We start from the raw sequence: 20,565 nt of genomic DNA, 5'->3' as shown, positions 1-20,565 counted from the left end.
AAGAAGTTTCAAGTTAGGCATATTTAATTTTAAGATGGGAGAGAGAAAGGAAACAAACAAATACACAGGAACGTGAAAAGACAATCACACAATTTTTAAGTCCGCTATTGCTGAGTCCGCTGAACTTGCTCTAAGAAAAATAATATGCGTAATCCACCATGAAGATGTTTGAAACCAGCAACGTCTTTATCATGGTAAACATGTACATAGTATCTGGACATAGGAAAAAGTGTAGCACAACGGTGCATAAACACTTGTTACATTCTCACTCGTAGCTTACAGTAGTAGCCGGCTACTGAGACAACATTACTTATGTCCGTACCATCATTAATCCTGGCGAACGTTTCCATAAAGACTGACTATTGCCACCGTGCTAGATTACGGCCAGATTAAAAATTGAGCCATTATTTTGGGAGTACAGTGAATGGTGGGTCATTCTGCTTAAAGCGTCATTTTCAGCGGGGTCTTGCAAAGTGGCGTATTGTTATACCATATCGGTAGTAAATGACATTTAAAGCTGCATGAAATTGCACACCTGGTTCTCAATGACGATAAACTTAAAGTATCCCGCATTCAAGGATCTAAAACAAGAAGAAAAAGATCATACATACGCGTGCCACAATCCACGTTGAGATAAATGTCATGTTAGTACATAGGCTCCGTTAAAAACAAATTTTTTACATCAGAGGAATGCTTCAGCATTGCATATTCCCGATACAACATGTTCGTTATTTCTCCTCTTCATTCTTGATCTTTTCTAATACATACTAACATTCTCCTCCCTTCATCTTTAATATGTGTAAGTGTCTTCTCCGCCACATTTAAGCATGAGCCATCTTGGTATAAATAACAATTGTACATGGAAATGCTTTGCTAAAGTTACTTTGTGGCAACAACCACATCAACCCCTACCATGAAGTTTATACAACTTGCTGGTTTGGCCATCGTGCCATTGGCTCTAGCCGCCCCATTCTCAGTTGAACAGGAAGAGGTAAACCATAATTTTAGTCAAGCGAAAAAGATTAGATGGAGAAGAAAAAGCAATCCTCTAATTGATTAATTTACTGCTGCTATGCAGAAAACAGTCAATAATGTAGATCCGTTGGACGTTGGTGCAGTTAACAGTGCCCTTTCATTCGAGAACAGCATCGCTGGACTTGTCCGTAACATTGCACAGACGATTGACGGTGTCCTTAGCGCAGATGCAGCACAGCGCCATATCGACACACCAGTGTCCATCAACTCGATCATTGAGCAAATGTTCATCAGCGGTGGTCCAGCTAGCGAATTGGGCAAGGAGGACTCGCACTCTATGAAGGCCGACAGCGTCAATAGCGTGATCAACAATCAGGCTAACTACGGTAGCCAGGCAGTCACCGACACGGTCCATGGTTTCCAAGGCACCGTCAACGGCAACATTGACGGCCCGGCCGAAATTGACGCCAGCTTGCTGACCTCCTTGAGACAGCGCGAGTCCGTTGGCCAGATCCAAAAAGCTATCGATTCTATGATCAACAGCGCAGAACACGATGATGTGATGCATTTTGCCAAGCGTATGCGTACCTTGTTTGAATCCTTGTTTAAGAACTTTGGTACTGGAAACAGCCCTGTCGAACGCATCATCCGTGAACTCGAAAGCCTTGTCATGGCTCGCACGGTTAACTTGCAACAAAAGGCCGATATGGTGGATGGTCAAGTATTGTCCAGGGATGAGATCGAAAACTTGCTCACCTCGTTCCGTGACCAGATCCGTCTCGCCGTTCGAGAGTATATTGAGCAACACCCACTCGAGTACTTTGGTGTCGTCGGTGCCTTTGAAGAGGTTGAAAGTAACGCCGTCTTGGAGGCTGAGGGGCTCACTTACTTCCTCATCCGTATCACTGAAAATGTCATTGGTGCCTTTGTGCCTGATGACCCTGTGAGCGACATTGTCGATGTCGTTCAACACAGCCTTCCCGTCGACGACCTTCCTATCGCTGACCCTCCTATCGAGAAACCTCCTGTCGACCTTCCTCCAGTGAGCAATCCAGATCTTCCTCCAGCAACCGCCGAACAAGCTGCTTCCGCTTTCTTTGAACAAATTAAACAGAATGCCCGGGCCACATACCTTATGGGCCATGTCCTTTCCCATGCTTCCGATATTCAATATGCTCTTGACAACCATGTTAACAACGTCCAAAAGATCGGCCTCCACGGTATCAACGATGGCCTGTACTTGCTCTTGAACGACCAAGCCGAAATGGAAAAAATTACCCATGCTCTAACTCGCAACGCCGGGCCACTTGGTGAAGCCCTCGCTCACGTTCTTCAAAAGTTCATTGAGACCAATGCTGACATCTTGGCTGCCTTTGGCCAACAGAATCGTGCTCTTCTAGGACCCGACCTTGTCAAGCTCGTTTTCAGTGCCCTGGACAAGATTGTTGCGAAATATCAAGAGGATCACCAGCTTCTTGGTCTTGTGTTGAAGAAAAGTCTTGTCTTTATTGAGACTATCTACAATGATGATCCCGATATTCTTACAAACGATTTCACTGCTATCAATCTTCTCAATGCCGTCAATGCCCTTGTGGACGCAATTAACCAAGCTCTTAAGGCCCGTATCCTACTTTTTTAAAGAGTCAGAAAGCGACAAAACCCTATCATGACTATAGATAATTTATCATGTACCTAGACCAGCTTACTGTACATTTAATTTTTTTTGACTTTCTTGATTCTAATAATAACAATGAAAGTTATAAGTATGATATGTGTCCCATGTAACTTCCTTTCAATTTTGCATATCGTATCAGGATAGTTATATGTAGCATTCACGGCCTTTAACGTTCGACGGTTCTGTTTGTAAGAATGTCCAAATGGTTTATTCTGCGCATTGTGTTACGGTATCAAAAACAGCATAAGTTGTACAGCACCTATGTAATAACTTGATAATGTGATATGTGAATTGCATTTTGCCTGACCAAACCGGTCTTTCAGCTGTTACTTTATAGGACTATCACTCAACTATTTGATAAATTGATAACATCGAGGCGATCACGTTATCGCTTGGGCACTGTAAAAGTGGAACCGAGTAGACGTTGATTCGAGTAATAAAGCACCTGTATTTTGCCAACATGGCATGGTTATTATCTCGTATGCATATCCATGTTTCGTTATACCTCCTCCTATTCTGTTGTCAGTTCTGTATCACATGTGGTAAGCCGTAGTTATTATACTAACTTTTCTGTAGTATAAGACGAAAGAATATTCTTTTTGTCAATGTTACGAAAAAAAACTTATTAATCACAAAAGTAAAAAGAAAAAGGGTGCTAATTATTATGCTACTATAGAAAAAAATGAAGGGCTGTTGCTCAGAAATGTTCAATATACACACGGTTGCTGTTGTTGATGTTGATTTGTACTTATTGTGGTTGTAATGGTTGTCGTTTTTCATATTGCTTGGTGGATTTTAAATGAGAATGGGGGCTTCTCTGCTTCTTTTTTCTTGGCGTTTATGATCGTTGATGTGCTAAAACGTAACGAAGATACAGTTCATCTACAAAATGTGCGTGCCTATATGAAGCATTTTTCGTTTAGATTACTTATCACTCCTTATACGCTCTTGCAAGCGCATAATTTTCCGCATGAATTAGTACCTAATCCCTGGTGGCCGAGCATCAGCGAAATATCGAAGGGCGTCAGGTACAGAAACACTTAACCGCTCGATCATATAGCAGCATATGAAAAAGCCCGTACGATTGAATCTAGAAGGTTGACTTGCATTAGGCGAAAATAGGTACAACACAACAGGGTATGTTTTTCTTTGTTTACCCATAATGACAATGAACTGCAATCTGAGCATCCGGTCGTTTTTCCCAACATTGGGCAGCGATCTCGATAAACCTGGCAACATCATCTTTTTCTGGCGGGATTTTGGATACTGTCCGTAATTTGATGTATTCAACTCTTGAACCTTCGAAATCACTGGACCGATAAGGCGGCGTGTCATTCGAGATGTCAATGATAAAGCCAATTTCAGGGTATTTCGCCAAGAATCCAGAGGGGCAATGATTCGTATCCGTCTGTCGCATCACTTTCATGGCTCGAAATAGTGAAGGTCCAATCGGTCCATCTGTGATAGGACTTGTGCGCATCCACTATCATTCAAGGATAATACATTATAACCATCGTTTGCTATACTATTGGCTTATCCACATAAAAGAAAATAGTGATACCAATGCAAGTGTTACCTTTTCATAGTTTTTCAGATCCCATTTGTTTTCTCCTTTGGTCCGATGCTGAGCTTGCCAGGCACCGCTAAGGGTATGGAGGCCACAGTTTTTGATCAAAAAGTCTGAGATGACTGGATTGACGAGTTCTGGATGAACGACCATAGGCATATGACCCACGTCGGGTATTATGTAGGGCTCAGGTACACGTATGCTATCCGCATGAGGGATGCTATCCCAATTTGTCTCTTGCGGGTCCAGCCCCAGAAGAAAATTGCGTATCACGTTCACATCGTTTGGCGGCGTCACTTTATCCTAAAGCAAGCATGAGCATGGAAAAGGAAAGGCCTGTCAATACATTAAAGCGTTTCCGTTTTACTGTACAGAAAATAAATCCAACTACCTCGCTACCACTAACTAATAATACTCCGGCTCTGATAGCATCATATTTTTGGCGTGAAGGGAAACTAGCACCGTAAACGAATCGTTTATAAGCTGAAGGACGATTTAATAGACTCCATCGGAGCTGACTAGAAGGGAAAAGCAAACAAAAACGTGAGTTCTTCAGTTTAACATCGTTTCATTAGCACGTAAATAATGGTTGTGAACTTACTCTCGCCGGAGTCGATCCTCTACATCGTACCCCAAAAACCGTTCAACACTTTTACTGTGAAGTCCCCCTTTTCGATCCGCCGTTCTTGCCCATTCAAACATCCAGTCTGGGATCCATCGAAGGGTTCGTTTGCTTTTAACTTGCTGTTCCTCAATACGTGCCTTGGGTGAGATCAGCACGAGACCGCGAAGGCTCGGTTGGACTGCCGGTGAAGCTGCCACATTGGTTGCAATCGAGCATCCATAAGCATGTGCAATGATGACTGTAGAGGAATATTGGTACCGTTCCGTCAGAAGACTTATCACGTCGTTGGATAGACTAACCGTTGTATAGGAATCCCAGCTGTTGTTGTCATGTATAATTAAACAAGTTCGGTGTTAGTAGCCAATCATGATATACTGCATTACAATTGTAACTAAGAAGTGACTTGGTGATACTTCACTCATAACTTAATTCGCTTTTGCCACACCCAAGCAAGTCGATGGCGAGCACGTGTGCGGTCTGTGAAAAGTATTCGATCTGGCTTTGCCATTGAGACACCTGCATGATAACGAAAACAATGAGAATCAACCAGCACAGAAAATTCCCCTAAGCAGCTCTCCCAGTCTCTTTTCTGTCTACTGTTGTAACAATCTCATTCGTAATATCAAGACTTTTTCTTTTTTTAGCTCTGATTCTTTATTTACCTGGCCGCCTAGTCCATGAATAAATACTAATAACGGTACTCGGCTTCCTAGTTCATGAATGATATGAACAATGCGAAGCTTGTGGCCGTTGATTTCTACATATTGTGTATGATTTGCAATTATATCCGGTTCCGCTGTTTTGGTTTATATCACAAGAAGTGTATGCAGATGCATATGAAAATTAAAATAGAAGAGAACAAGTTAGTATATGCAACCATATACGTACTAGATAAAACACAATACAACCAAAAGAGAGAGCAACAACAACAGCAGCAGAGTCTTAAGCATAGCGCAAAGAGCAGTAAATGAAAGAAAATGTACTACTACTTGCGTTCAGATATTAATTGTCGTTCTAATTTGGCTTCTGCTAGATCGCGTTTGCATACTAGAAACCAGAGTCGTGTTAAGAATCGTCGTCGGGAATGGCGTGGATCTTTATACAAGTAAAATGCGCCTGCTACCGTCGCGAGGGAAATGGCGAGTGCTGCACTTTTACAGGTGATTGACGCCTTTATAGGCGAGTTCATCGACAGCTTAATTATTTTGTTGCTTGAAAATTTAAAAAGAGCAAGAAAAGGAAAAATAAAAAGTAAAGAGGAAGTAAAAGAGAATAACAAGCGGTCGTGTCCGCGGAGTTAACTCTTTGTCTGTTCTTTTTCATATGGTCAAAAAGAAGGCGTCAAGCACTGAAGGTAGACTAGACAAGGCTGTAAATCCTCTGAAGTACAAATGGATTTACTTACACACGTATATGCTTCTGTAAAAAAAACAGAGGACAATGCCGTCCTAGACTATTTGCGAAAAGTCAATCGACCATACAGCGCAAGTATGAAACGATTCTGCTTCTCTCTGTGTGTAGTAGTACCTGTTGCAGTGCGCGTAAAAAATAAGAACACACAAGGATCTTATAACCATTACCTTTTTTTGTAGCTGACGTCTTTAACAATTTACATGGAAAATACCAAAAAAGTAACATTGTCAAGGCACTTGAACGATTGACTGATCAAGAGGTCGTTTCCCAAAAGACGTACGGCAAAACGAATATCTATTCGATAAAGCAGGTAAAAACGTAAAATTCATGCAATTCTCATATAATGCTGCGCATTTAATTTACCAGCATTTTGGTAATACACATGTAGAGCAAGGAAGATATTCCATCTCCAGAAGAAGCTGAGAACATCAATAAGCAAATCGAAGCATTGTCACGTGAGATGGAATCGGTCCAGGGCGATAATGTGAAGTTGCAAAAGAATTTGAAAGATCTCAAAGCAGCACCAACCACAGATAAGGCAAAGACCCTCACGACCGAATTGATTGAAAGCGTAAGCTATACTGCGAAAAAGAATCTGGATAATGAAAAAAACGTCAAAACTTATGCTTTTCCATGTTTATGCAGAATGATAAAACTCAGGCACGCATTGATAGCTTAAAGTCGGGTACTACGCTAATAACAGATGAAGAGAAAAGAAAAATTGATGCAGAATATGACAAGATGCGCAAAGAATGGCGAATAAGGCGCAAGATTGTAAGTGAGGGGAGTGCAAAGAGAGATGAATGTCCCGGTTGTCTTCTTAAAAGAACCCGATGCACAATCACTAAATCACAACCTATTCTTCTAGTTCCGAGAAATTTTCAATGCAATAACTGAAAACATGCCTGGAAAACCGAACGACTTTAAGGTAACCGGAAAATGGGAATATCAGTGTGATATGCGAGTGTTTTAAGGAGAGGAGTAAAGCAAACTTTTTTTCTGTTTGCTGATCAACTTTTTTGTGTGTTTAGGAAGAGCTTGGCATTGAAGATGATCCTATTCCATATGAGCAAGATCCTCTTCAATAATAACAAGTTACAGTTATGGACGAGTGAAAATATCGTTTTAAAGCAGTACCCTTCCATTATCTTCGTTTTTTCCTACTACCCGCAACCAAGTAATCTGTACATAGCATTCAGTCAGCACCATCCTTTAGCTACAAAAGGAAAAAGAAAAGCAGTATGTAAAGCGACATTCATCACACCGTGTGCACTTCTGGGGCTGTCTAATGTCTGTGCATATAATAGCGATATTTAGCGGCGACGACAAAACAAGAGATAAGCAAGGGCTGTCTATTATTATACAAACTAAACAAGGGATGTGCGAGTTGATATGGAACTTGGATTTAGAATAGCTGGTTATCTTATTGCTCAATATCTATCCACTGTGTGAACCCCTCCGTTTTGTTGAGGGCTTGACGGCTTGCTCCGTTGCTGCAGTTGTTGCTGTTGCTGTTGAGTGTAACCATCAGTATATGGTTCATGGGTTGTCACACCCCAGGAATTGTTACTGCCAATACTTCTTTCATCATCATACGGGCTGCTTCCAGAAGCACCTTGGTATTCCGGTGAATCTACTGACCCGAGGCTCCGCATAGCAAAGGGTGTATCACATTGTACGTGGATTAATGATGGATAGTACTGACGGTAAGCAAAATATGCAATACTGGCACCTAATAACAATAACATCAAGTAAATTCTTTCATAAGCACAGCTGCTAATACATCCCCACGGCAAATAACTTTACCAAGTAATGCGCCAATAAAAACGTCTTGCCAATGATGTCGATAATCTCGTGTACGTGATATTGCGACTAACAGGGCACCCAATCCCGGAAATGCAAACAAAAAGCACTTGTAGGTGTGCTATCAACAGCAAAGCAGCTATAAGTATTACTACGTTGCATCTCAGACTAGGTATCTAGTAGCATATAGGAACCTTACCCCACGTTCATCAAACATGTGCATTTTGCCGCCAATGTAGAATGCAAGATATCCGAGTCCAGCAAAAGAGACTGATTTCCAGTAAAGTGATTAGTTACCTACTATGTCATACAGTCCGCTCCCACGCTCTCTTTCCCCTTTATATGCTGATGATTACGGGAAAGTCAAACTCACATGAGGAATGACCACTTGGAAAACTCTTGTAACCATCCTTCATAACATATGAATCAATTGGGGTTGTACAAACGGTGTAATTCGACAAGCCCATGGGCGGATCGACGGCGTCTGAGCTAGGCTGGCATCGGGATATAAAATCGGGCCGAGGCCGTCCGCTGGTGATCTATTTAGTAGTACAGTGCACGACAATGATGAGCCTAAGCGAGATATTAAAAAGCATGTGTATGTATTGTCTGGGAGGAGGGGGCATCAATAAAGGAGAGTAGTCAAGTTTGTGATTTGAGAGATGCGAGGGCGCGTGACATCTAGTAACATGCCAAGCCCCATCTTTCTAACGATCCTCAGCTAGTTTACCTTGATAATATCAGTCAACATGATGGTCATGGATAACGCGAGACAAAGTCCTAAGAATCGGGGGAAAAGGGTGCGGATTTGGGGGAAGCGAAAGTAAAGGATCAGCGATTTCACTAATTCATCTGGGCTGAGCTTCTCGAAAAGAAAAGGAGAGTTTACATACCAAGTACGCCACTATGGAAATCATGGATGCCTCCTTGTAAACAAAACGCAACGAGACCAATGAACACGATTGGTCCAATGAGACAGATCAACTAAACAAACATAAAGAAAGCGAAGAGCGTAGAGGAAGAAGTAGGACATTGTTAGGCCAAAATAAGTAAGTTAGGGAAATACAAGAAAAAGGGCTGTTTCGTCGTTGTATTACATACCGCGAGGGTCCAAGCAGGAACCGATTCGTGGACAGTATAAGAATGCATGAGTGATTCGTCTCGCAGTGAGAATTCACGGTGGAATGGAGGAATGAGGTCAATTCCAAAGAACACAACGGTCATTATAACGACAAGAAGCCAGTCCTTGCCATAGGAATAAAACAGCCGTTGCGTCCGTCGGTCTTTCCACTTGATGCCAAACATGGTCTTCTTCTTTTTCCTATCGGGTGCGTGTTGCTGCTAACTTTGAATAAGAAACAAAGGCGGCGTGCGAGCTGCTGGGTGTGGTGCGCAGAGTGGTGAAGAAGGGAAAGAAGTCAGGTTTTCAAAACGGATCGAAAACAAACATCCTCTTTTATAAATATTCGTAAGCCTGCTCTCGCGTAAGGAAAAGTTGCCGAACTTAGTTGCTACTGTTTGCTTCCACAGGTGCGTTGTGCAATTACATTGACTCCGACCATGATAAAGTGTGGGGTGGATGGACCAACGACATGCGACAGACAGCAACGGATATGTGATTTCCAATCATTTTCTGCATTGCTTTATTTGGTTGCCAAGCGATATATTTACAGTTACTGTCTTTACCTTTGAGAGATGCTACTAATGGAACGTAGTATAATGCGTCTGTGAGAACACATCTATTAAAAAAAGTACCTACTTTAGAAATATATGAAGAAAAAAATTGGTGGAGCACTTCAAACTGGTGCAACATATAATATTAGGTGTATAATGTCACTTGTTTCAATGTGCGCATGCGAGGCAGTGGCATATTTACGGGCTGCATATGTACTAGCTCTATATTGCTGCTGTGCATCTGCTGTTGATGATCATAATGTCACTGGTGCTGGTGCTTTCCTGATGAATGTCCTTGCTATTGATCGCTTATTATTAAGTGAAACAGCGACAATCATCAATCATGTAATAAATGGAACGTCAGGTAACGATCCAAGTTGTAAATATTATTGACCTCGTCGCTGGTAATACCACATAAGGCGGCTGTATTGTTCGTTGTATCATTCAAGAACCGGAGCACACGCGCATGTCCCCTTATGTTGCACACGTACAGGGAACGCTTTTAGACGCATGGATAAAGGTTCGTCGCATGTTACATCATCTGCAGCTCCTGGTTTTGAGATATATTAAAACGACATGTCTTACACAGAGCTTTAAGGAATATATCCCTCTTTCTACTATCATACCAGTCTGTTTATTTTCATTGTTAAGAAAAGCTTTCTAGTCCAAATTCTTTCTGACGTATAATTGCGACGAAATAGTTATCTTTACACAAACGCACAAAGCAGTTCCCACCAGAACTTTTGGTGCATACACACTAAAAGGTCTGCCCCTTCGGAAAGAGAAGCATAGTAAGGAAATGAGGTCATGCACACTTGTATTGTCCGGTACCTCGAAATCAGTCCCCAGATATTAAATCCCACTTGCAAAACGATTTTCGAAGAATCACCCAGCTGCTGCCACTGACTCATCAATTATACTGAACTTAGCATGTGGGATTATAAGCTTCTCTTCACTAATTTCTACCCGATCCTCGCGAATCTCATTTTTCCTGTGTCCACGAGACGGCAGTTACATGATAGATTGTGTGCCACGCCCACTTCTTCATTGATTTATAGGCAACTAGTCTTTATACAAGACCAGGGAATGTTTGACTACTATCACATATTCACATAGCTTTCAATCGACAGTTGCCTTTTGGCTAAAGCTTTTCTTTAGAAAAAATGCTGTACGGTGTGTACAGAAGTAAACGTCGTAATTCTACTGTTAGTCATGTGTTTCTAAACAACGTATATATTGATTTATATCAACCTATGATATAAACTCAAGAAAGATTAAAGAGATCTTTACATAGTGTCTGAACTCCTGAATGTAATTAGAATAAAAAGCTTCCGTCCAGATGTAAAATATCAAGAACAAGAAAGAAGAATTCACAATAAAGGATCCATATAACCAATGAAGAGGCGTGACTTGACCGTCAGCTTTCATTTGACTAATTGCACAGCCAAGAGAATCGGTCCACCGTTTGTTTCTGCCGAACGAAGGACGTTGTTAATGCTGCTACCTCTGCCGCAATATTCTTTGGCACTCGCTACATGACGCAATATAAAGGACATTGCCCATCCACCACGCGTATAATAATATTATTGCATCGTTTACTCATACATTCTTTAATATCTCGTGCCACGCCAACTCTTACCAACAAAAGTAAGCTGACTAATAGTCATAACTTTATCATACCGTCATTGCCATAGGCGGTTCACTGATGAAATTAGCAATCTGCATTGTATATGTGTATATCTGTATAGCATGATGTGCCACATAAATTATTCATGGAGGTTACGCGACAGAGATAATGCGAGGATGATAACTAAAATGACAAAAGGGTCATTCTGCGCCTGTAAGCGCGAGGGAGAAGTAACGCAAGCTCAAACGCCAATGACTAGGTGGAATCCGTCTAAGAAAAACGAATGGTCAAGAGGAAAGCGGTACTTTTTGAAACCGGAGAATAGCGGGGAAAAAGGCATCATACTTGCAATACCAGCGCGTTATAAAACGTCGTATAAGCCTTTTCAAACCAAGCTTCGACAACGCGAATCCGCAGCAGTCGGTGAAGCTTGACTTGAAGTCAAGCGTGTCTCAATTGTTGCCGTTGATGGCCATTTGTGTCAAACGGATCTTGCATCACAGAAACGAAAATTACAGACGCAGCCTCGTTTCTTTCTTTCAAGAACAACAGCAGGGTCCGTGCGTAGAGAGCACGGTGTCAAAGAGTTGCCACCGCTTTTTATGCACTTGAAAGAGATCCTAAATCTCAAACAGTACATTCACAAACAAAGTACAAAAGTACATCACAAGGTCGATCAGTACGCGAGGGATCTTTCTTTGTGAATTGGGATGGCATTACCCAACGAAAGTTCAACTTTCCGTTATAATAAATAATCAAATATAGAAAGCTTCTTGTGCTGATTATTATCTTTTTGTCATTTTCTTATTGTATTTTAAAGAGAAACCTCTTTTCTAGGAAGTTCCAATAGAAAAAGAGGGGAAAAACTCCTGCTGTCTCTTTTTTCCAGGAAGACAACAAAACCTGATCGAAGACGCAGGTAGTGAATGGTCGCTACGCAATGAGAGACCTTCGCCATTCACTAGTGGCGCCCGTGCCGTGTGTGCCCACAACGTCAACTAAGCACAAAGATGCCTCAAGGTTGTTGTATTACGTTGATGCAGCCCTAGGGCATGCTTCCAACAACCTTGCTACCGTTGAAGCATCTTTCGGGTAAAAATATCCACCTCAACTCGGCTAATAGCTTTCCAAGTCAAGGATTCACACAACACTTTGCGCTTCATAAAGTTTGTGTAAATGGAACTGAAGAAGAAAAAAATGGGAGGGGTGGGGGTTTTTTGGTATTCTTATTCAGACAATTTTTTGCCGTCACGCTCGGGTCTTCAATGAAATCCATCATTTTGATTGGCTCTCGTTTGTAAGGCTCTGGTTGGCTCATTTTATGGACCGCTTATATCATATGACGCAACTTGGCCCAAAAACAAAGGGAAGGCGAAGGAGATGTGTAAGCGATAGACGTCGTGAAGAAGTCAAATACGCTACAGCAGCAGTGATCGACATGCTATGTATGTTTCACCATGCCGATGTACCCTCCGATACTGTCGCCGCTTGTTTTGGAAAGAAGTGTCAGTGCACGCACCCGGCCTCCGCGTCAAATACAGGTACGTTTCGAATGCCAACCTGTTCAATGAGTACGCAAGAAAAAAAAAAGATGCGACTGAACAACTCAATTAGAAATGACAAGGAAGAAAGACAGAATGCCAACGATGATTAAGAACGACGGATGAGTGCTCGTGTGCGATCTGGGAAGCAGTAAGTGCTAAACTGCCAAGGACTCGCATCATTTGCCCTGGCGGACCAGATATCTACAAGTGATAATGTGGATTCTGTTCGACCCATGGAGTATTCTGTAGAAAGTTCGCTCGACCCAATTCCATTCCACGTTTTCATAGGTTGCTGATTTGTTATGTATACGGTGGCGAAGGTGTTTTTTTTTTTTTGAGATTCACAAAAATTGGTGAATTTATGGGGCAGGTCTATTTGCACACCCCTCATGCACACCCCCAGTCACACCCAGATAGGATTTCCGTTACACACACCCCGCTGACATTTCTTTCGTGCACACCCCCTCACACCCTTTTGACTGAAAAGAATTGGCAGTATGCATAAAGAAAATTGATACAGGATTCGTCTATTAGTCTAAGTATAAGGTGTTGGCAAAAAGAATTAAAAAAGAGAAAGTGGCAGGGAAAGTAAGAAAGGTAGCGAAAAAGTAAGAGGATCAAGTGTCAAGTAGCTGATTAATTATTTCGGTTACAGGTGGTTAAGTCTTCGCCCTCAGAATCAGATGCGTGAATGGGATGCACTTCTTCGTCATTGGGAATCGTGAAATTGGGAAACGGTCGAATAGACCGTTCAAAAGAATCTTCAAAATGGGGATACCAAGGATCATCGCGAATGCTTTTGTGTGGTCCACGACCCTCAGGGAATATTTCAGGCCACTGGATAGCTGCGTCGTTTTTGGTCATAACGAGTATGAAGTGGTTTCCAATAAGCTGGAGGACGATCGGGTGGGTGCGCTTGGCGTGTACTGGGTCGGTTGTTAAATAGAAGAAAATGTGCGATTGTGCGCCATCTATAACAATTGGCGTTTCGAACGTATCAGCGGCAATTTGACTGCATTCAGGCGAGACGAACCATTCACTTGAATATGGATCGAGTACTTTTAGTAAACGACCCTTGTCATAGTATTGGTAAAGCGTATTGGCGTTGGAGAGGTACTGATCGAGCATCTTGGTCTTGACATCGATGTATCGCTCCTCTGTGTTATACAGCTCAACAGCTAAGGCCCGAAAGCCACAGTTACCGTCTGGCATGGGATTATGCACCAATTCAACAGCTGATGGAGGGATCCATTTGCAAACAAGGTTGAGGTTGGGTACAAAGCGAATTTTTGGAGGAGGAGGGATGGTAAGTGCCATGTTGTTTGCTTCATTTGTTGTTGTTGTTGTTGGCTCCATCTTTCCGTTCCTATAGATATTAATAATTTAAATAAAGAATTGGCTATACATCTTAATGCATAAAACTTTACCATATTGCTGCAGCATCACGACCAATGCCGGTGTTTGCTTTCTTTCGGCTTTGAGAGTCTTGATGCTCTAAAGCGATCAGCTCACGCTTGTTGCTGCTGCTTTGTGGTTTTTGGGTGCTTTTGGGGATTGATTTTGGCTGCTGAAGCTGCTCAACGTCGATGAACATATCATCATTGATAGATTGTAGGTGCGCGAGGAGAGTTGCACGTTGTTGATTATCTGGAAAGCGGTGTACAAGATTGTTGAGGCGTGTGAGCTCTCCTTCGATTTGCGATTCCAGGCTTGGGGCTGTAAATGAACCAGTCATCGCCAAAATGTTGCTATTGCTATTGCTTGTTGTGTTTGGTTCTCCTAATAACAACAAAAATCAGCTACTGTACGTTACAAATATAACAGCTTTTACATAACAGCCATGACTACCTTGAGATGCCGTTTTCTCAGGATAAAGGTGCCAGCGTCTGGGATTTAAGCTTAAGGGGATTTCACCCTGTGGTGGAAGCACATGGCAGCACGGAATATCATAATGATACTTGATTGCACATTGGCAGTGATCAGTCTTTAACGGATTATTGACTGTTAGCTCGTCACGGATGGCATAGAAAGCGAACTTGGAAATTTTACGTTCCAAAGCTGCCAAACGCTGCTTTTGCTGTGGTGGGATATGCGAGTTTCCGCCAAAACTTTCCTTGTCGATCTGGCGCTTCCAATTCAAGTTCTAATATAAGGAAGAAAGCATGTAAGAGCCGCGTCACTAACGGATCAATATAATTACTATAAGAGATAAACCTTCAATCGATAAAACTCGTCAATTTGCGTAAAGGCAGTTAGGAGATTGCCACTTGAGGACATGATTGCCTTTTTCATGTTGGCATGCGTCCCTTCGACTCTATTTGTGCTGTCATTTCCGAAATGCTTTACATAAGTGAGGCGATTGCCTACCCACTTGTCTTTTGAAGCAAGCTTTCTGTATACCGAAAAAACATGTTTAAGTCCAAGTATCATGTGGTCAAAAAATCCGTGCTTATTCAATTTTACACACCTTTGCAAATAGTCCATGACAACGTCGGGTCTTTTTACTTTTTGAGCAGCCTCCTCATACATCTTCATTGCCTTTTCTTCGAGCTTCTCGTTCGAAATCGTGGATCGCATATCGTTGAACTTGTCTTGATACTCACTAGCCATTAAAAAATTGATAGCTTTCTCGAGTTCCTCGTAATGGTCCTTGACATCAAAAAGCTTGCGTAGGTTGACCCTGAAGTTGCGTCGTATATGGATCTTGCATAGGATCTTCTTCGCCGTTGGAAAAACGCGGTCGAGAGCACCGGTCAAAGCAGTTTCGCTGTCTGTTACAAACACACCAGGGGACGAAACCTGATCAAGTGGCCAAACGACAGTTTGAAGCTTGCGAATCACCCAATCGTAGCTGTCATTGTTTTCCTCTGATACCCAGCAGCCAGCAATGCAGAAAGTCATCAATTGGGGATATCCAATATTGCCAGTTCCAACAATGTTGATAAATGGCAACCGGTGCTTGTTTGTCTTGTGAATGGCGTCCAAGGTAACAACTTCCGGGAATTGGCGAGCGAGTGCGATTGCCGATCTGTGCGCAAAGAAGAGAGACTGCAAAAAGCGTTTGTCGCCTTCTTGTTTTGCTTTCCATTGGACTTCGTACTCGTTTTCTTGAAGCTTTTTGATTAGCTGGAACATTGCATGATCTGGGTCGTTGTTGAAGATGCGCTGACGAAGATTGGTGATGTCCTTAGGATGAGCAATCTTGTTCTTGCTGGCAAGATAAGACAATACAGCTTTGTTGGTTGCATGCGCCTGTACCATCTTCATAACGACCTCCTCATCGTGATCGAGTTTATGGAGCATAGGGTACGACGAAAGCTCGTTTGCCAACTCATGGTTATGACCGCCATCATAGAAAGAGACTATGTGCCATTGGTTGCTGGTCTGGTTCCAAGGACGAAGGATCATTTCGAATTTGCAACCAAACCGCTGAGAGTCCCTTTGACGAGTGTCGATCTTTTTACCCTTGGATGATGCAATGGCCGTGCCCTCGTCATCTACAATAACCATTTGTCTTGTCGTGGTCTTCTGCTCTTCACATACGCCCTTGTTGACTGGCTCACCATAATGCTTGCAAGCAATCTGGAGCTTCCTCTTATTTCCCGTCTTATTACTTCAAATAGTACGCAACGAGACACCATTTTCTTTGCCCCATACATAGCAGGCAGTCTTTGTGGCATCGAATCCATCCCATGTAGTGCTAAGTTCTTCTGGAATTGAGGTCATTGTTTTTGACATGATGATAGGTAAAGAGGTGTTTCATATATATTTCTATCTAAGCATATACTTTATGCTGGATCATTTCTTTATTGCAAGTTCGCATAGCTTCAGGAATAAGCTGCATTACTGTAACTTTAATAAAGGATGTGCATGACCAAAATATTTTGCACAATTTTCAGTCAAAAGGGTGTGAGGGGGTGTGCACGAAAGAAATGTCAGCGGGGTGTGTGTAACGGAAATCCTACCTTGGTGTGACTGGGGGTGTGCATGAGGGAGTGTGCAAATAGACCTGCCCTATTTTGCCTCTCTCTTTTCCTACAATTTTACAACTTTGCCCTGCACCACATCTTGGGATCTTTTCTCTTTTTCCAAGATGAGCTGAGAAAGACCTGGTGAGTACCAGGAGTGGGAAGTATTGCAATCGACAGCGGTCTACGGGCCCCTCGATGTGATGCGTCGAAGTATCTACTCCATCTTGTGCAAGCGTCGTGCCCTGCACCACATCTTGGCATTTTTTTTCCAAGATGAGCTGAGAAAGACCTGGTGAATACTAGGAGTGGGAAGTATTGCAATCGACAGCGGTCTACGGGCCCCTCGATGTGATGCGTTGAGCGCACTTGATGGAGTGGACATTTATGAAGAAGATAAGTCTCTTTTATTTATTTTTCTTATCTTTTTTTGGTGTCTCTGCGACTTCTTCTAATTTGGCTGCTTTTGTCTTGTAGAAGCTAGTACATACAATCACTGCCGAGGACCGATCGTTTTACGACGATAATAAATTTTGATAAAAAACGAACAGGTATATTATATTTGGATATAGAACTATAACCTCATTGATGAATCATGTGTTATTTCAAGCAAAACCTTGTGGATTAATAAAACAACAATAGGGAAGATTGCAACGAGTTGTCCAGCTTAAAGGCGAGAATAGTGTCGAGACGTTACTCAATATTTTGGAATAGCTGCTTTGGTATCGCAAAAGGAATTCTGATAGATAGACCTTACTTTATCATAATTACGATTACGGTCATTATTATCCTTGTTATTATAATTATTACTGTCGATGCTGCGGTGGTTGTTGCGTATTTCAAGTATCCATTTACTAAATTGTAGGTGTGACTTTTTTTAATACATTGTCAGGACCATGGGATTTTTTTTGTATTGGTCGTATATATGGTTGGAATACTTAGTTACACGTCGTAAAAAGGTTTTATCTACTGTGTGTTTGACCTCCACTAATTTTGTCGTTAATCGATTCACCATCCGTAGACGCGTATTCATAAACCACTTTTTTTCTTATATATTTGTAACGAGCAATATCATTAGATACTCATCAATTACTAAAGACAGTAAAGTATCCATCTTTTCGACCTCAAGCCCGTTTCAAGGCGATGATGACATGGAATAACTTCACCAAGGACTTGGTGAGTAATTTCTAAGAAAATGAAGGTGTGTTTCATGAGTTGAACAACGGATGCTGCCTTGATCAAAATCTATTACCTGACTGAGTGCCTAATGGCTTAGAAATAAATTCGTCAAGAGTGAAAAGAAAACTGACAAGATCGACAAGGTTGAGCTGGTAGATATGGATATGGTACCAGATATGATATTAAATTTATATATTTAGAAACAAGTGTGGCAGTTTGTTGCTTGTCGTAGATGGGTGATGATAGTAGTGACTTGCTGGTATACAACCCTCTTTGTGAATGGTTTTGTACATGGTGGTGAAGGCGAGGTATGATGAATGTATCTGTCTTTTGCGAAAAAGCAATAATTCGTTACTCTTTTCTTCATTAAGCCCTTTACCGCACAACCGAAAAAGTTGACGCACCTACTTCATTCCACTCAAGGAAGCATCCCGTCATCCAACAGCTGTCTTTTCGCGTCAGGCAAGGCGCCGGTTGTCGGCACCACTGGTCTTACCAGCACATTAGGCTGTGATTTCACAGCAGCAGCGACTTGACAGGTGTCAAGGCGTTCCAAAGATTGTTGCGTCTGATTGATCAAACTACCTACCTTCTCACTACGCCAGCGAGGCCGTAAAACGACAGCTTGCTTGCCACCGCACTGGAGTACTCGTTGTCTATCTCCTCCTCAGACATGTACTCCAATTTCAGCATCTTTTTTACATCCGGAAATTCAGCTTCCAGATCCAAGGCGTGATCCCGAAATGCATGAAATCTTCTCTTCATTTTCTATTGGATGTCTTAAAGCTCAATCTTTACAAGATTTTTTTAACCTGTTTACCTGGTTACGACGATGATACCGCCGTCTACAAACGACTGTTGCTGCAGAAGTTTCAGCTGTCCTACGACTTTTATATCGCTCGTTATCAAAGTGCTTATACACCTTCCTCTTTAACTGGGCCTCTCCAATGGTGTGGTTTGCATCGGCCAGCACAAATGCGACAATATTGGCCGCAGCAGCCTTGTTGTGAGGGGATCTATAGTCATCCTCGTACCGAAAGCTATTGTTTTCGCCAGGCCCTGTTCTGGTCCCGAACCGCCCTCTATTACAAAAGATATCACTAACATATTATCTTTTATTCTATTCTTCTCTTTTACTTTCTGTCTTACAGAAATTGTGCGGACACGACCTACAGGCCTCTCCTGTGTACCAACAGCAGGAACAGCCGCTACCGGTACGTACTTGCTCACGACTTTCCACATGTCGAGCCACAGCACTATCGATATTCAGCAGCTGCTGTACCATCGCTTTGTTCTGCGCTTATTTATACGATCCTCAATGGATCGACGCGCAACTTACTCGTTCTCCTGCTCTACGGCAAGCCGGCATGCTTCAATACGCGCCTCTCGTGCGGCTTCGTGTTGACCTAAGGTATCTGACATCTGTATGATACTTTAATATGCTATACGTTATAGTTACATAATGCCACTATTAAATTTATGGTTTACTAGATCGGACGTTAGAGAAAAAGGATGTGTTAATGCAAGTATTCGGTAGTTTGGAGGGAATCTTTACGTATTAAGATGATCCGTGCATTTCTTTTACTCCCTACCTTCTTATCAATATCACTGCATCATCTTTTTCTATGTATTGCATCTTAAACTGGAGATAGTAAGGATCCAACTTTGACGACTTCCTATGATAAAATACTTCTCACTGCACAATGATCTTGCTTAAAAACAGACAATAAACATTTAATGCTAAAACAGTGGTGCAACCTCGCTCCACCAGGGGGGGGCCCTTTGCGACGAGTTTCCGTTGAATGACAGACGGAGCGAAGCGGAGGGACTCATTCATCCGAGCGAAGCGAGGAAGGACCGCTAGTATACAGTAGAAAACAGTTTGCGATCTAATCTCGTACGCAAGAAGTTGTTTGATCATCGATAATGTGTATGACTCTTTTTTTCTCGTTTTCGAGATATTACACTTTTTAAGATTGCAAACTTGGCAAACGGTTTTCGTCTTTTGAAATCTCTTTTGCGATACCATCATAGATGTATGAATACGCTTTAGCAAATTATAGTTATCACCATGAGGTTCTATAGTCGTTCTCGGGCTTTAAATTGTTCTCGGTACGGTTGAAGATGAGTTGGTAGATTCGATATTGGTGAAGAATAAGGAGGGTTACCAAGGAGTATACTTTGGCCTCAATGAGGTGTTTTGAAAACCGCATGCGCTGCGTAATACGAAAGAATACGTATAGATCTATTTCGATCATGGTGACTGATATGCTAGTTCCATAAAACGAGCTTCATTGCAATAATCTATGCACCCGTGGGCCATCAGTCTTATAATAGGACAATGTAAACAGAGAGCATTTCAGTGTAGGAACCGTTTTGCACGTATTCGTATGGCAGCACAATTCAAATATGGCACAAACGATGGAAATGTGAGGAAGGAGTGTTGTCAATCAAGAATCAATGGTGTCATACTTTATATGATATATCTGGATACCAAGCATCAGTGTTTTTTTTT

At 42.0% G+C, this 20,565-nt stretch overlaps 6 protein-coding genes across 6 annotated transcripts; 3 read left to right on the top strand and 3 right to left on the bottom strand.

Annotated features, from left to right (window-relative positions):
- Nucleotides 1-913: 913 nt before the first annotated feature.
- On the top strand, nucleotides 914-2,614 carry BDB00DRAFT_787087 (uncharacterized protein; the record flags this gene model as incomplete). Its single annotated transcript, XM_053120668.1, has 2 exons — nucleotides 914-991; nucleotides 1,079-2,614. 2 exons carry the CDS (start codon nucleotides 914-916, stop codon nucleotides 2,612-2,614), a joined length of 1,614 nt encoding a protein of 537 aa, XP_052980738.1.
- Nucleotides 2,615-2,989: 375 nt separating this feature from the next.
- On the bottom strand, nucleotides 2,990-6,116 carry BDB00DRAFT_818205 (Alpha/Beta hydrolase protein). The gene is made up of 9 exons (XM_053123130.1): nucleotides 5,836-6,116; nucleotides 5,505-5,638; nucleotides 5,261-5,358; nucleotides 4,819-5,160; nucleotides 4,609-4,735; nucleotides 4,227-4,520; nucleotides 3,808-4,133; nucleotides 3,633-3,740; nucleotides 2,990-3,549 (listed from the first exon to the last, which is right to left on the bottom strand). Exons 1-9 carry the CDS (start codon nucleotides 6,029-6,031, stop codon nucleotides 3,489-3,491), a joined length of 1,686 nt encoding a protein of 561 aa, XP_052980737.1. The 5' UTR covers nucleotides 6,032-6,116; the 3' UTR covers nucleotides 2,990-3,488.
- A 49-nt stretch (nucleotides 6,117-6,165) lies between these two features.
- Nucleotides 6,166-7,343, top strand: BDB00DRAFT_871302 (Tat binding protein 1-interacting protein-domain-containing protein; the record flags this gene model as incomplete). Its single annotated transcript, XM_053126814.1, has 7 exons — nucleotides 6,166-6,196; nucleotides 6,277-6,330; nucleotides 6,435-6,565; nucleotides 6,644-6,826; nucleotides 6,901-7,029; nucleotides 7,124-7,183; nucleotides 7,287-7,343. The coding sequence occupies 7 exons, from the start codon at nucleotides 6,166-6,168 to the stop codon at nucleotides 7,341-7,343; spliced, it is 645 nt and encodes a 214-aa protein (XP_052980736.1).
- BDB00DRAFT_304963 (phosphatidic acid phosphatase type 2/haloperoxidase) lies at nucleotides 7,287-9,530 on the bottom strand. The gene is made up of 7 exons (XM_053116856.1): nucleotides 9,160-9,530; nucleotides 8,952-9,042; nucleotides 8,789-8,838; nucleotides 8,432-8,597; nucleotides 8,258-8,328; nucleotides 8,062-8,179; nucleotides 7,287-7,987 (listed from the first exon to the last, which is right to left on the bottom strand). Exons 1-7 carry the CDS (start codon nucleotides 9,361-9,363, stop codon nucleotides 7,686-7,688), a joined length of 1,002 nt encoding a protein of 333 aa, XP_052980735.1. The 5' UTR covers nucleotides 9,364-9,530; the 3' UTR covers nucleotides 7,287-7,685.
- A 4,160-nt stretch (nucleotides 9,531-13,690) lies between these two features.
- Nucleotides 13,691-14,123, bottom strand: BDB00DRAFT_818174 (uncharacterized protein; the record flags this gene model as incomplete). Its single annotated transcript, XM_053123129.1, has 1 exon — nucleotides 13,691-14,123. A coding segment is annotated over exon 1 (274 nt), but the record flags the coding sequence as incomplete, so codon positions are not given.
- A 4,075-nt stretch (nucleotides 14,124-18,198) lies between these two features.
- On the top strand, nucleotides 18,199-18,692 carry BDB00DRAFT_304863 (uncharacterized protein). The gene is made up of 2 exons (XM_053116855.1): nucleotides 18,199-18,358; nucleotides 18,422-18,692. Exons 1-2 carry the CDS (start codon nucleotides 18,290-18,292, stop codon nucleotides 18,584-18,586), a joined length of 234 nt encoding a protein of 77 aa, XP_052980733.1. The 5' UTR covers nucleotides 18,199-18,289; the 3' UTR covers nucleotides 18,587-18,692.
- Nucleotides 18,693-20,565: the final 1,873 nt, after the last annotated feature.

The sequence above is a fragment of the Zychaea mexicana genome (genome assembly GCF_025766255.1).
Source record: "Zychaea mexicana strain RSA 1403 chromosome Unknown BDB00scaffold_27, whole genome shotgun sequence".
In the NCBI taxonomy this organism is placed as follows: domain Eukaryota; kingdom Fungi; phylum Mucoromycota; class Mucoromycetes; order Mucorales; family Lichtheimiaceae; genus Zychaea; species Zychaea mexicana.
This window is presented reverse-complemented; position numbering and strand designations above follow the sequence as displayed.

Excerpts from the sequence above, each read along its gene's own strand:
- BDB00DRAFT_304863 (XM_053116855.1), top strand. The coding sequence starts at position 18,290 with ATGATAGTAGTGACTTGCTGGTATACAACCCTCTTTGTGAATGGTTTT. Across the intron at positions 18,359-18,421 it reads TACATGGTGGTGAAGGCGAG|CCCTTTACCGCACAACCGAA; the intron begins GTATGATGAATG and ends TTCTTCATTAAG.
- BDB00DRAFT_304963 (XM_053116856.1), bottom strand. The coding sequence starts at position 9,363 with ATGTTTGGCATCAAGTGGAAAGACCGACGGACGCAACGGCTGTTTTAT. Across the intron at positions 8,839-8,951 it reads TTTCCATAGTGGCGTACTTG|GACTTTGTCTCGCGTTATCC; the intron begins GTATGTAAACTC and ends CCCGATTCTTAG. Across the intron at positions 8,329-8,431 it reads TCCAAGTGGTCATTCCTCAT|TCTCTTTTGCTGGACTCGGA; the intron begins GTGAGTTTGACT and ends ACTGGAAATCAG.
- BDB00DRAFT_818205 (XM_053123130.1), bottom strand. The coding sequence starts at position 6,031 with ATGAACTCGCCTATAAAGGCGTCAATCACCTGTAAAAGTGCAGCACTC. Across the intron at positions 4,521-4,608 it reads TATTAGTTAGTGGTAGCGAG|GATAAAGTGACGCCGCCAAA; the intron begins GTAGTTGGATTT and ends TGCTTGCTTTAG. Across the intron at positions 4,134-4,226 it reads ATCTGAAAAACTATGAAAAG|TGGATGCGCACAAGTCCTAT; the intron begins GTAACACTTGCA and ends CTTGAATGATAG.